A 13,652-nucleotide genomic window follows, 5' to 3' on the forward strand; every position below is an offset into this window, starting at 1 on the left:
TGGGAACCAAACTGAGTCAGATTTAGAGTAATACAAGAGGGGACCCGCAACAAAATGTTGCTGGAGCCCGGTCCCAGCAAGTGAGGTCGACGGGGGCCCCAAGAGAGCCCGTGGGTGACGCTGCCTTTGCAGTCCCAGGCACTGACTTTTTGCTCGGAAGGAGGGCAAGAAGTCCTCCGTGCCGGGGCTGTCCCGCTATGTCCCTTCAGCCGCCCCCTCGCCCTTCTGCACTTTCCTCGACCTCCGCAGCACCAATTGGGGGCGGGCCCCGCTATCACCGAGACAACACCGGGAGCGGGGAGGAAAGGAGGAGGGAGGAAGCCTCTTTAAAGGCAAAGCGTCCGCGTAATGCTGCTCCGTGCGACTCCCAGTCCTTTTAAAGCCCTCGGCCGCAGAAGGGCGGAGACACACCGAGGCCATTCAGCTGTGGAGGGAAGCCGCTTCCACCCCCTCCCCCCGGGGAGGGGGAGCCGGATAAGGAAGGATGAGGGAGCACAAATCTCTCGGGGCTCCTCCTTGCCGTCTGCCCATCCGCAGGAGGTGGGGGAGAGCGGAGCCCGGCAAACTTTGCCAACTTGGCAATCTCTCCCGCTCCCCACATTGCCAACATCCCCGGGGGACCCCGGGGGACTCACCCCGAACGATACAGGACTTCAGCTGTGGGGGGGGGAGAATGGCGGCAGGCCTGGGGACGGTTCCTGTGGCGACATGGACGGGTGCTGCTGCTTTTCCCGCGGCTTTTCCCGCGGCTTTTCCCGTGGCTCAGTAAGTACGCATGCGCACAGAACGCAGTTTTACTTTTGGGGGGGATTTAAGTATCCCCCCGATATTTTTTCAAACTTTTAATAGGTATCCGCGGGCCCCAGGTGTGCACAAAACTCTCAATCCCCCCAGCTGCCCCCGGTGCGCGGATTTAGGTATCCGCACACCAGGGGGCGACTTCAGTGTTAGATATATAGATGTTGCACCTGTTTTTGTTCTATTTAACTTGTCTGAGATTTTTGCTCCCGTATCTTATATCAGGCAGTGAGCGTAGGTGGTACTGGGGATTTCCAACAGGAGGCAATGGCTAAAGATGCTGTTGCAAGAAGTCTAGCGGTTAGGTCTTTCTTCCTATCAGTGATTGATTCATCCCAGTGATTCAATAGTAAGATTTCTGACCTAAAAGTGATGTTCTGAGCTGTAATTTCGTTAATTTGTTTTGTGATTTCTTCCCAGAACTGAAGAATCCGACGACAACTCCACCAGCAATGAAGGTAAGATCTTACATGTCCACATTTTTTCCAACACAATGGACTATTGTTTGTGTTTATCCTGTGTAATTGTTGAGGGGTCATGTACCACCTCGAAATGAGTTTAAAATATTGTAATAGAATATTATAAATGCTAGATGTGTTTGCAGGCGAAGCCCAGATATCGTCCCAGTTCTTTTCCTGCCACTGAAATTAGAAATTTTTCACTGTCTCAGTGTGACGAATAGATTAAGAACCCCTCATTCGGGACCAAAATATTTCACTGTCAGCCCCAAAATACAGCATTCAAGGAGATTTCTAGCCCACACCTAGTGGTTGGCAACTAGGATTTCCAGGCATGGCTTGGCAACCAGTGAGAGATGGGGGAGGCAGAGACCTATGGTGTGGGGAGGTGCTTGTCATTGCCCAGTGCAATGCTGCCATTTCCTATGTGCTCCTCAAGTGATATAATGCCAGGCATGTTGTCTTAGCATTCATCCAACACTCCCAGCACAATGATATTACTTCCAGGTTGCCCTAGAAGTAGCATCATTGCACTGAACAGTGCCTTCCCCTAACCTAATTACCATCCTCCAGGGGAGGCCAGGAGCTCTCCTGGAATTAAACTGATCTCTAGACTACAGAGATAAGTTCCCCTGAAGAAAATGGCTGCTTTGCAGGGTGGACCCTAAGTCAATATACCCCACTGAACATTCTCCCCTCCCTAAATCCCTCCATCCCCAGGTTCCACCACAAACCTCCAAGCATATCCCAACCTGGAGTTGGCAACCCTATATCTTAGCTAGCATATCCACCCCTTAGAAATGTATTTTCATTTAGCTATACCTTTACATGGTCTCTGTTTTTCTAACTGGGTGTGCTCATCATGATTCACCCTGTACTTTCTTTGATCTGGTCTGATTTTATGTTAATTCTTTACCTGACTAGTACTACCAGCTGTTGGAAGTGGTCCTCAGTCACTCGGAGTGGATAGATCACTTGTTGTTTGGCTCTTGTTCTAAACTGACTGCTCTTTGCAACACCTTTCTCATCCCAGCCTTTCTTTTGTTTGTAACTTTAAGTAGAAATTGATCTGCCTGCCTAAGGGATGTACACTTCATATTTATATGTGTGTATACCAGTACCATACACTGAACCCAGTCAGGAGCAGTGTTCCCTATAAGCTGAGTTAGTGTGAGCTGGCTCACAGTTTTTTAGCCTCCAGCTCACCTATTTTTGTCTTCTCTCAGGAAGGATGGCTCCAGAGCAAACGAATTTAGGCAGTACCCAAATCGCTCGCTCACAACTTTAATGCCAGTAGTTCACAGAGTAGAATTTTTGCTCACAAGACTCCACAGCTTAGAGGGAGCATTGCTTCCAACCAGTGTTCCCTCTAAACTGAGTTAGGTTGAGCTGGCTCACAGTTTTTTAGCCTCCAGTTCACAGATTTTTGACTCTGCTCAGGAAGGATGGCTCCAGAGCAAACTAATTTGTGCAGCAGCCAAATCGCTCCCTCACAACTTTAATGCCAGTAGCTCACAGAGTAGAATTTTTGCTCACAGGACTCCACGGCTTAGAGGGAGCATTGGTCAAGAGTCATGTTTAAACTGTGCTGACACGTCCAATTGGGATGGGGCTAGTAAAGCAAATAGAAACCTTTAAAAAGTTGCTAAGCGTATATGATTTGGATCAAATAACGTCTGTTCAGGGGCTCAGACGTTCAAAGGCAGAGGGATGTGCGGCTGACAGAGGAAAGGATTCCAGTCAGGGAAAAAGCGTTTTCTGGTTGCCCACCAGAGGGCTCCGGCTTTCACTAGAAGAGAAGAAGGTGCCGACTTCTCTCTCTTTGCTCCAGACAACAGGGTCTTTTTTTCCGGGTTAGACCGAGGTCGCTGCACCTTCATCTGTCTCTGACGTTTGGGTTGCAATGAGGCCTCGGCCGGGAAAACCCTCTCCCCCCCCCTTTTCGTTGCTTCGGTTTCCAGCGAAGACCGTCTCCTGCATCCTTCCTCTCCGGCTGCTTGGAGCAATTAACCCTTAACCACCCAGATACACGCCTGCAGTGAAAAGCTCTCCAGCAAAGGATTGCGCGGGGGGGGGGGGGGGGGGGCGACAACAACAACATTTCCCCTCTCCCATCTTTCTGTGCCCACCTCTGCCTTCCCTTTCCGCTGCTCCACTTTTATTTCAGAGGTGTGTGTGCAAGATCAAAAGAAGGCGCATAAGACAGGAGAAGGCTATAACAGGACTTGGAACTGTTGCTGTCTTTTGTTCAGGCTCCTCCTGTGGGAAACTAGGACCTTAATATGAAGCAGAGTTCAGTGATGATAACGCTTTGTCCAGGATGCTGCCATAGAACATGAAGGAAAGGAAAGAGCGTTTTAAGAGCGCCTTCACTCCCATCTCGAATCTGTTTGTTATTCCTTGTATTTTTAGCCTTAAGAAGTCAGGAGCAATGCTCCCTCTAAGCTGCAGAGTCTTGTGAGCAAAAATTCTGCTCTGTGAGCTACTGGCATTAAAGTTGTGAGTGAGCTATTTGGCTACTGCATAAATTAGTTTGCTCTGGAGCCATCCTTCCCTGAGAGAAGGCAAAAAACTGTGAGCTGGAGGCTAAAAAGCTGTGAGCTAGCTCACAATAACTCAGAGGGAACACAGGTCAGGAGCACTTAAGTGACAACCCTGTCTCTTGTATGTCATGTAGATGTTAGTCACATTTCAGACTAAAGCTTGTGGTGAAACATCACTGAGAGCAGTGTAGAACTTAGACTCTGAGAATACAGTGGAGAAACCCAAGTTCAAGCAGTCACTGGGGGCAGTCAGGGTTGTTGTGAGGCTAAAGTGGTAGGGAGGGAGGGCCATTTATGCTGCTCTGGGTTCCAGGGCAGAAGACTATGACAATGATATTGTCTCATTTTGCTTCTATCCCACAGGCTGTAGAGTTCCCTTACAGAATGGCTTCCCAGACGTTTCCGCTTTCACAGAAACAAGCAGAAGAAACTGGATATTTTGACCCGACGGATCTCTTTGGCACCTGGACTGGAATGGGGTGGATGCCCTCCTTGTTTTCTTCAGTCTCCAGGAAGGCTCCAGAAGCCTGTTGCTCCCTAAAAGAAGATCCAGTTGACACACCCCCCGAGGTCATCGTCGCTGTGCCCAAAGACATCGAAGAAAGTAACAGACAGAGGTTTCGCTTGGGAACCGTTCCTGTGGGAGAAACTCCCTGGCAGACTCTGTCCCGGCTGGATGAGGCAGCCCAGAGGTGGCTACGGCCGCAGGATCGCACCAAAGGACAGATTGTGGATATGATCGTCCTGGAGCAATTTCTGGAAGTGCTGCCGTGGGGAATGCAGACCTGGGTGAGAGCCAAGGAACCAAGAAGCAGTGAGGAGGCAGCTCGGCTGGCTGAGGCCTACCTGGGGCAGCAGGTATTGTCTGAAAGAGAAGGTCACATCTGCATATTTTGTGCTGGTGTTCTCAGACCCTAGGAAAGCAAAGCACTCGCACACGACGGATCTCTCCCCTAGGCTTGAATAAAGACTGGGGTTTCCTCACTCCCTATAGGGGTTAACAGCTGGGCACTGCCCACTCTTTACAGTTGTTAAGTTGTTCTTCCTGTCTTGTTTCACCCTGCACCTTCCTTGGCTAGATTTTATGTCTATCCTATTCTGTCCATCTCCTCCAGTTAGGTGTCATCCTAGGGGAGTCATCTTTACCCACCTTACCCTATTGAAGAATATGGAACTTTGGAGTAGACTTGCTCAGCATTACACCCAGAACCACCTACGTATGCATGGATTAGGAAGCTGGCAATCTTCCTCTTATCTCAGTCAGGGCATATACAAGAAGAGAAGACAGTAAGCAGCCATTCCTTTGGCAAGTGTTCCTGCTCAACAGAGAGGCCTGATGCATATGTTGCAATCCATTGAACTAAGATAAAGACATCATAGCACCCACTATAGTATATTTATATTATTATATTATTATTATTATTATTTGTTCAGAGGTGGGTTTGCCATTGCCTTCCTCCATACAGTCTTCCTTGGTGGTCTCCCATCCTAGTACTAACTATGGCAGACCCTGCTTAGCTTCCAAGCTATGACCAGGGTGGGCTAGTCTGAGCTATTAGGCTGCTGCTAATAATAATAACAATAACAATAACAGGGTCAAATATATAATGTGCTTGCTTTCTTTACTAGTGGCCTGTGGCTTTTCAGGAAGTGGCTGTCTATTTCACCCAAGAGGAGTGGGACCTTTTGGATGAGGAGCAAAGGTATTTGTATTACAGCGTCATGCAGGAGAATTCTGAGAACATGGCTTCACTGGGTAAGGATCCCTTTCATGGTAGCACCTGTTCACATGATGCTTTGAGTGCCTAGCAGCTGTGGTCCATGCTGCATTTCCCTCATGCTGCTACAGGCTATGCCAGTCGCACAACTGGGAGCTTGGGTTGACTTGTGATAATTCAAAATTGCTGTGGCCAATGTTCCCTCTTAGCTGTGGAGTCCTGTGAGCAGAAATTCTACTTTGTGAGCTACTGGCCCTAAAGTTGTGAGCAGGTAGTTTGGCTGCTGCATAAAATTAGTTTGCTCTGGAGCTATCCTTCCTAAGCCAAGACAAAAATGTGTGAGCTGGCTGCTAAAAAACTGTGAGCTAACTCACACTAACTCAGCTTAGAGGGAACACTGGCTGTGGCTGTGAATCATTACCCAACAAAATGAGGACTGGGTTCAGCGTATGGTATGGGTATACACACAAGTGGTTCAAACTATAGGATCATAGAGGGAAACAAGGGTGGGCTACGTGAAAACAACAGATATCCTTGGGAGCTATGGATATGCCCATCATCTAGAAAGTAAAATGATCGATTTGTTAGATTTCTTTACCTTGCTTGCTGATTTTCTATGCCAGCACTGAATATAAACTTGCACTGAACTGACTTTAATGCTGAGTTTAGATGGCTGTTCCATAAATCTATCATTCCCTGCCATCTCTTTCCTCGTCCCAGAGCAACTGATTGCAACATCTGATCCAGTTCTCCATCCTGAGTGTATGGAAGAATCACACATCATGAACCTCCAAAAGCCAAATAAAAAGGAAATCACTTGCAAAGGTGTTACAAGGAGCGACAATGTAACTGAGTTTGGTGAGTGCCTTTCTCCATTTATTGATTTCAGGCATTAATACTCCACCTATAGGCAGCTACACGTTCAGTGCAATCGAACATAAAACCAATAAAATCATACATCACAATAGCAAGATTAAAAAATAATAATTCAGCAGCATTTAACACATGTCCTGAAAGACAGGAAGAAAAAAGACAGATGGGCTTTCCCTAGGAAAACAAAGACTTGAACTTTGTTCCCTAGGAAAGGAGCATTATAATCTAGGGGCTACCCTCAAAATGGTCCTGTCCTTTGACAGCCATCTATACAGGATGAAGTTTAACATACATCACACCCTTGGGGGATGACCTAAGCCTAGACAACTGGGGAGGTTCCTATGAGAGCAGGTAGTCCTAGTAGCTTGGACCAGACTAATAGGGCTTTAAAGATCACAATCAACTTCTTGAATTGAACCCAGAAATGAATTGGGAGCCAATTAGCAGTGCAATCCCATACAGAACAGTCTAAGCCCGTTGGTTTTAATGAGCTTAGATTGGAGTACCTCTGCATAGGATTGACATGGAAATCCAGTAAGAATGAGATGTGATTGTGCTCTTTGTGGTGGGCATGCTTTATTGATTAGATTCAGCTAGAATGAGGACGGATGTTTATAATGATACCAGCCGTGTTATCCCCCATGCGTAACCAACATTCTGCCCCCTTTTCTAGGAATAATCCATGAAACCGAAATACAATTGGGACATATATTGTTTCCACTTCCTTTCCATGTTCCCCAAGACTGGAAGGAACAGGTCTAGGCTATGCTTTGTTAGTACTATCATCATTTATTCCAGTAATTCCCCCAAAATGACCAGGAACAGGAAGCGAGGAGTGTCTGAATAATGAAAGTATCTTGTGAAAGAAGAACATCCACTGAAAGGAACGACACTGTGTCTCTACATGATTTCCCACTCTGGGTTTGCTGCCTTCATTTTTAAAATTAGTTTTAAGCCACTTGAAGCAGGGCTCTGGAGAGGCAACATATTTTTGTTGTTCAGTCGCACAGTTGAGTCTGACTCTTCGCGACCCCATGGACAAGATTACGCCAGGCCTTCCTGTCTTCCACCATCCTCTGAAGTTTGCTCAATTTCATGTTCGTTGCATCTATGACACTGTTTAACAATCTCATCCTTTGCCGTCCCCGTCTTCTTTGACCTTCAATCTTTCCCAGCATCAGGGTCTTCTCCAGTGAATGCTCCCTTCTCATTTGGTGGTCAAAGTATTTGAGCTTCAGTTTCATTATCTGGCCTTCCAGGGAACAGTCAGGGTTGATTTCTTTTAGGACTGAGTCAATCCTAAAAGGCAACATATACATTTTCTAAATAAATGATGGCTTTTTAATTGGAGGTTGCTTGTTGCATCTCTGCATGAATCCCTGCAATAGGATAGCCTCCTGTCAATCAAGAGGTGCACTCAGATAGAACACTGACTTGCACAGAAACTAGAGGCAAATGATTCTTGCACTTTCATATGATAAAAGTAAACTACTTTGAGATGTAAGAGTTAAATGTCACTCCTATTTTTTTGAACAAAGTACCTTAGCTATTAAAAGTTTAAGATACACTAATGTGTTCTCAAATGATTCTAGCAAAGAACAGAGCAGGGAAAGATAAAAGAGACCACAATGTTATCACAAATTATCAGTGCTTTCCAATACAACTTACTAGTCACACCCAAGGCACTTGGGCTGTTTTAAATTGCTGTGGGCAGGTGGCAACATCAACTTCATTATGTATCTCGTTTTTATCTTGCCCTTCCTCAGGGTGGCTTACACCATTTTCCCTTTTTCCATTTCATCCTTACAATGACCCTACAAGGTAGCGTCATCTGAAAGACAGGATTGGTCCAAGCTCATCCATTTCCTGAAGTGATTCAGTTCAAGAAAGCAAAAGGTTATATATGTCTCCTGCCTTTGCCCTGTCCCACAGTAGGCAATGAGAAAGGCTCAGTGGTAAAACATCTGTTTTGCATGGTCTCGGGTTTAATTCCTAGCATCTCTGGTTAAAACATTGAAGTGATGTGGAAAAACCTCTACTTGAGGCCCTGGAGAACTACTGCAGTCAGAGGAAGAGAGAAGCAATGGTCTGCTTCAGTAGAAAGCAAGCTCATTTTTTACACTATGTTATTTTCCTTTGACGATAAGGTAGTTTAAAGAAAGTTCCCAGAAGTCATTTGCTCCTCTAGCTGGTTTATAGACCATATTCACATTTCTTTTGCACATTTCCCCTTAGCACAGAGATGGAGGTTAATTAAAGACAGCCAAGCGACCTGACGAAGCATTGAGGGAAACAGATTGTTTACCCGGGAAATCTGTAGTTGCATGGCAATTGTTGGAAGCAGCAGCAGCACTGCATGACGTTAAATAAAGAAACAAGAAGAAGAAGAGGCACATTCGTGGACTGTAATTGGACTACAATCAATTTTGCACAATGAACATTGGTGGGGTGCAACCTTGGTTGAGTCACTGTGGTCCATTTGTGGCTGGAAGAAACATCTGGCCAGCCGCTGCAGGAGACAAAAGGCTGGATGAGCGAGACTTTTTGTTAGATCCACAGTGGCAGTTTGAATGCTCTTGTTTATCATAAATGTTTTCTGCATCCTTCCTCTGATCTTGCTTGTTTTCCATGATCCAGAATTGCCATCTCCCAAACTAGACAAGATTTCCTCTCCCCATGAATATGACTGGATGTTCCAGATGCGACAAGAGAAAGAGATTCAGATGCTGAATGAGGAGAATTGCCAAAGAGACTCTTGCTCAGGTGAACTAAGCCTATGTTGAACAGGTACAGGGGAGTATTCTGGGAGGGGGGGCAAACAGCTGAACCACAACTAGCATGAATCTCTCCTTGCTTTCTTCCTTCCCATATGTGAGAAGAACCAGCAGCCTGAAGTATTCTACGGAGTGCCCCTTTGATACACTCAGCATTCTATTGCGACTAGAACCGCTACATTCCCACTGTAGTGCTTGCTGAAGTGATTCAGGGCTTTCCCTTCCTTCATCTCCAAACCAGTAGACCCAGCCCTTGCTTCCTCCACATTATTGGAGGAGGAGCTACTCCAGAAGAGCCTGTTAGGTATTACCTTTTTGTCTGGAGGAAGCACCCATTTGGAAACAGCTCCCTCCATCATAAAACAACACTTGGCTTAGAACCTGCTGGCTATTTTGTGATTGCACCCAGTACCAGTTCTTAAAATTCCAGAATTGCCCATGAACTCAACTTTGTGGGTCACCAATGCAGAGAAAGATCAGCAGTGGAAAACCATCTTTCACTGGAGGTCATCGGCCATTGCAGATCTCCCCATTAGAGAACCACTGCTGAGTTTCCAAAGAACACAGTTTTTAAAGCTTTGCTCTAAGTCTAAGTCAGGCTTGCAGTCCTTCCTCATTCTGTCAGTGCCATAGAGTCTTGAAGCCAGGGCTGCTTGTGGCGTATACGCTGTTAGTTAGCTGCCTTTATATCGGCAGATCAATTTCCTTCCCTCAATCATTGCTCTGTTTCCTCTTTGCAGTTCCTGTCACTTTTGTCTTCTCCCACTCTCTGATCAATTCGCAATGGGATTTTCTTTATTCCTGCAGGCGATGAGTCAGAAAGTATCGATGTGTGTAAGAATCCTCAGCAGGGAGATGCAACAGTAGAGCAACCGCCTGAAACCTTGTGGTGGGATTTATTCTTTGAGCCGAAGCTGTCCAAAGCAATCGAGATGAAGTCAGTAGGACATCAGGGAATACTGCCAGAGCTCACGCAAGGATATTCAGCTCCTAAGGAAGGAAATTTCACAAAAGGCTTGCCCCAGTTAAGAGTGTCCAAAAGAAATTATCCCTGCTCTGTTTGCGGGAAAAGTTTTGATCGGCGTGCTAACCTGATTAAACACCAGAGAATCCATACGGGGGAGAAGCCGTATTCATGTGCTGAATGCGGGAAACGTTTTGATCAGCAGTCCAACCTCAATGTCCATTTGCGAGTCCATACGGGAGAGAAGCCTTATGGCTGTCCTGACTGTGGGAGGCGTTTCAGCATCAAATCTCACCTCCACGGACACTACAGGATCCACACCGGAGAGAAACCCTACGAATGCGAAGGATGCGGGAAGAGGTTCCGTGTGAAATCGTGCCTGAATAAGCACCGAAGAATCCATGCGGGAGAAAAACCCTACAAATGCCTCTCCTGCAAGAAAACTTTCACCTGCAGCTCTGATCTTATTAAGCACCAGGTTACTCACTCAGGGGAGAAAGACTACATGTGCTCTGAGTGCGGGAAAAACTTTGCCAATAGATCAGATCTTAACAAGCACGAGAGAATCCACACAGAAAAACCCTACAAATGCCTCTCCTGCAAGAAAACATTCACCTGCAGCTCTGATCTTATTAAACACCAGGTTACTCACTCAGGGGAGAAAGACTACATGTGCTCTGAGTGTGGGAAAAACTTCACCAATAGATCAGATCTTAACAAGCATGAGAGAATCCACACAGGAGAAAAACCTTTTGTGTGCCCCATCTGTGAGAAAAGGTTCCGTGATGTTTCTCAGAAGAACAAGCATCAGAGAATCCACACAGACGGAAAACCTTATGAATGCTCCATGTGTGGGGAAAAGTTCAGAGATGGCTCCCAGCAAAACAGACACCAGAGAATTCATGTGCTATAGAACACCTAGGTACACACAGGGGAAAATACATAGGGTTTTGTTGTTGTTGTTGTTGTTTTGCAATGTGATTACATTCTCAAAAGAAACACTATAGGTGCTCCCAGGTGCATAGAAAAAATGCTTTGGATCTTAATAACCCACACAGCTAGGAAAAAGCACCAGAAAAGCAAAATCAGTGAGAAATATGGAACTTTTCCACACAGGTTATCTGTCTCCGCTTCAATGCGAAGGGAAGCAGGTGCTTACATACATCCCCAGAGTACTGGGGCACAATGCTGCACCTTCCAGGTTTCCATGACCTTTCCCAAACCTCCTTTGCTGCAAGACTGCAGCAAAGCCTGGATGGCCGCCACGTGGGTACGAAAGTTTGAGTTTTCCCAGTCCTGCCTACACGAGCAGCCCTTTCCCAATCCCCACCACCATTTTTTTTAATTGGCAATTGAATCGCTGTAATCTTATAACAGCATGCATATAAGGGTCTCTGAATTTTTAGCTTGCATTTTTTAAAAGTTTCTAGTCCCCGTCCTTGCAGAAATATGCCTTTCCCCTTATATCTAAGCAACGATATTTAAAAAATGAAAGCTGAGAATTCAGAGAATTGGATACACAGATCATTATAATGATATTCAAAAGGTAACAACAACAACAACAAAAAACCCTCATGGTATGGGGAGGAGGATGGCCTCTGATGGGGGAGTGGGTTAGGGAAGCTTGCCACATGGAAGCCCCGTTGCTGCTGTGTTGTATTGGCAGCCTCAGCAGCAACAGGGAAACCACACAAACCTGTCCCCTTGTGGGAAACACCCACTTTCTTGCAATTCTGCATTTGATTAGTTAGCAGTGAATCCAACTGGGGTTCAGATGTTTAACAGATTATCTATGGGTGGGTGGGGTAGGGTGTTCTAGCGACTAAATAGTACATACACCATTCTTTTTTGTGCATGACTGTGAATAGCTGTCACCATAGGGGATGTTCTATTTTACACTGAAGTCTGCTGTGGAAGGGCTGTGGTTCGCATCGGGTGATTCTGCATTGGCTTTTCCCTCCGTTGTTTTACCAAGCCCACCTTGGAACAGAATTTCCCCTCCACACTGCATGCCGCTTTCACTTTCTTCGATCATCGGGTTTTATGGTACCCTCTGCATAGATTTATGGCCATTCAGGGGTGACTTTGCAGTCAATATGGCGTTGCTCTGGGGGGTATCTGAATGTGGTTTTGAGCTGCACCTTTTCCTCGGCGTTGAGAAAATGTGGAGGGAATGCCAGATGCAGAATCGCCCATCCTTTGCATGCAAAAAATTCCCCAGTTCAGTCTGTGATACCTTCTGTTTAAAAGATCTCAGGCAGCCGATGCAGACTCTTCTCTGCCTGAGACTCTGGAAAGCTGCTGCTGCAAGTCCGTGTTGCCAATGCTAAGCTAGGTAGGCTTCAGATCCTTGGCTGGTTGAGGCAAATTCAGTAGACCAGCAACCAGCTCCCCTTGAAATGGTCTGCAACCCGACAGCCAGCCAGGGTCATGCTAGTGTCTGGCAAAGCAGTGCTTTCTTCTTGATAAGTAGGATCTCATCCTGATTCAAAAAGGCGCATCCATTTCCTCCAGTCCTGGGAGTGAAACTGAGCTCAAGAAAGGGCAAAGAGGCACGGGGAGAGTCAGTTTAGTGTAGTGGTTAGAAGCGCAGACTCTAATCTGGGAGAACCGAGTTTGATTCTTGCACTCCTCCACAAGCAGCTGCTGGTGTGACCTTGGGTCAGTCATGGCTCTCTCAGAGCTGTTCTGTCAAGAGCAGTTCTTGAAAGAGCTCTCTCAGCCCCACCTTCCTCACAGAATGTCTGTTGTGGGGAGGGAAAGGAGATTGTAAGCCATCAGTTTGTAAAGCTTCATAAATCTTGCTTTAAACATATGTGGTCTACAAAGCCTGATGACCAGATGTAACCAAGCCGAGTCTGATGCAGTATTTTAGGCCCTGCCACAAAACATCCTCCTGAAATCTGCTCATGAAACCGAGGGTTGTTTTCCCCCACTGCTGTGTGAGTTAGTCTGGTTACTCCCATTATTTGTTATTACCATGACACTTTTTAGCACATGGACTGCTTCCCATTTCCTATTTATTTATCCTCACGTTCCGCCATGAAAAGTGGAGTCTGAGTGGATGAAAACGACTTTCTGAAAAACAGCATGAATATTGCAGGATGGATTTGAATGTTGCTCTTCCACAGCTGGTACCAAGAGTCACCACAACAGGTTTTGGAGATAGGACTACAGTCTTGTTGACTATATATTCCTGAAAGGTTGTCATTCTGCTACATGGCTGATTCTGGAATTGGATGGAATGCGGCATATTGGGAGGTTGATCTGCTATAGCTTCTTCTCTCCATAATTGCTTTGCTAATTTGTCTTGTTGGTGTTTGTGTTTTTGTCCTGAATTTGTGAGGTTTTGTTAAGCTCGCAAGATGACTAATAAAACAAAACAAAACAAAAACAGAAGAGAACGGAAGGTGAAATTTCCAAATAAATTAAAAAGAGCCCTGCTGGATTAGAACGGTGATCATTCTAGACCAGTAACCTGTTCCTCACAGTCAGGGGTCTTGTTGTAGAAAAAGAGCTGCCGG

General features: G+C 46.0%; 1 protein-coding gene across 1 annotated transcript; it reads left to right on the top strand.

Moving 5' to 3' along the window:
• Window positions 1-3,357: 3,357 nt before the first annotated feature.
• On the top strand, window positions 3,358-11,090 carry LOC107124518 (zinc finger protein 773-like). Its single transcript, XM_015427999.1, has 6 exons — window positions 3,358-3,425; window positions 4,163-4,657; window positions 5,429-5,555; window positions 6,238-6,375; window positions 9,028-9,153; window positions 9,972-11,090. Exons 2-6 carry the CDS (start codon window positions 4,184-4,186, stop codon window positions 11,039-11,041), a joined length of 1,935 nt encoding a protein of 644 aa, XP_015283485.1. The 5' UTR covers window positions 3,358-3,425; window positions 4,163-4,183; the 3' UTR covers window positions 11,042-11,090.
• The last annotated feature ends 2,562 nt before the right edge of the window (window positions 11,091-13,652 follow it).

Source organism: Gekko japonicus, unplaced genomic scaffold (genome assembly GCF_001447785.1).
Source record: "Gekko japonicus isolate JY-2015 unplaced genomic scaffold, Gekko_japonicus_V1.1 scaffold1007, whole genome shotgun sequence".
NCBI lineage: Eukaryota > Metazoa > Chordata > Lepidosauria > Squamata > Gekkonidae > Gekko > Gekko japonicus.

What these genes read in the sequence shown, in the direction of transcription:
- LOC107124518 (XM_015427999.1), top strand. Translation starts at nt 4,184, where the DNA reads ATGGCTTCCCAGACGTTTCCGCTTTCACAGAAACAAGCAGAAGAAACT. An exon ending in AGGCCTACCTGGGGCAGCAG is followed by an intron (nt 4,658 to 5,428) that starts GTATTGTCTGAA and finishes TTTCTTTACTAG; the next exon opens with TGGCCTGTGGCTTTTCAGGA. An exon ending in TGAGAACATGGCTTCACTGG is followed by an intron (nt 5,556 to 6,237) that starts GTAAGGATCCCT and finishes TCCTCGTCCCAG; the next exon opens with AGCAACTGATTGCAACATCT.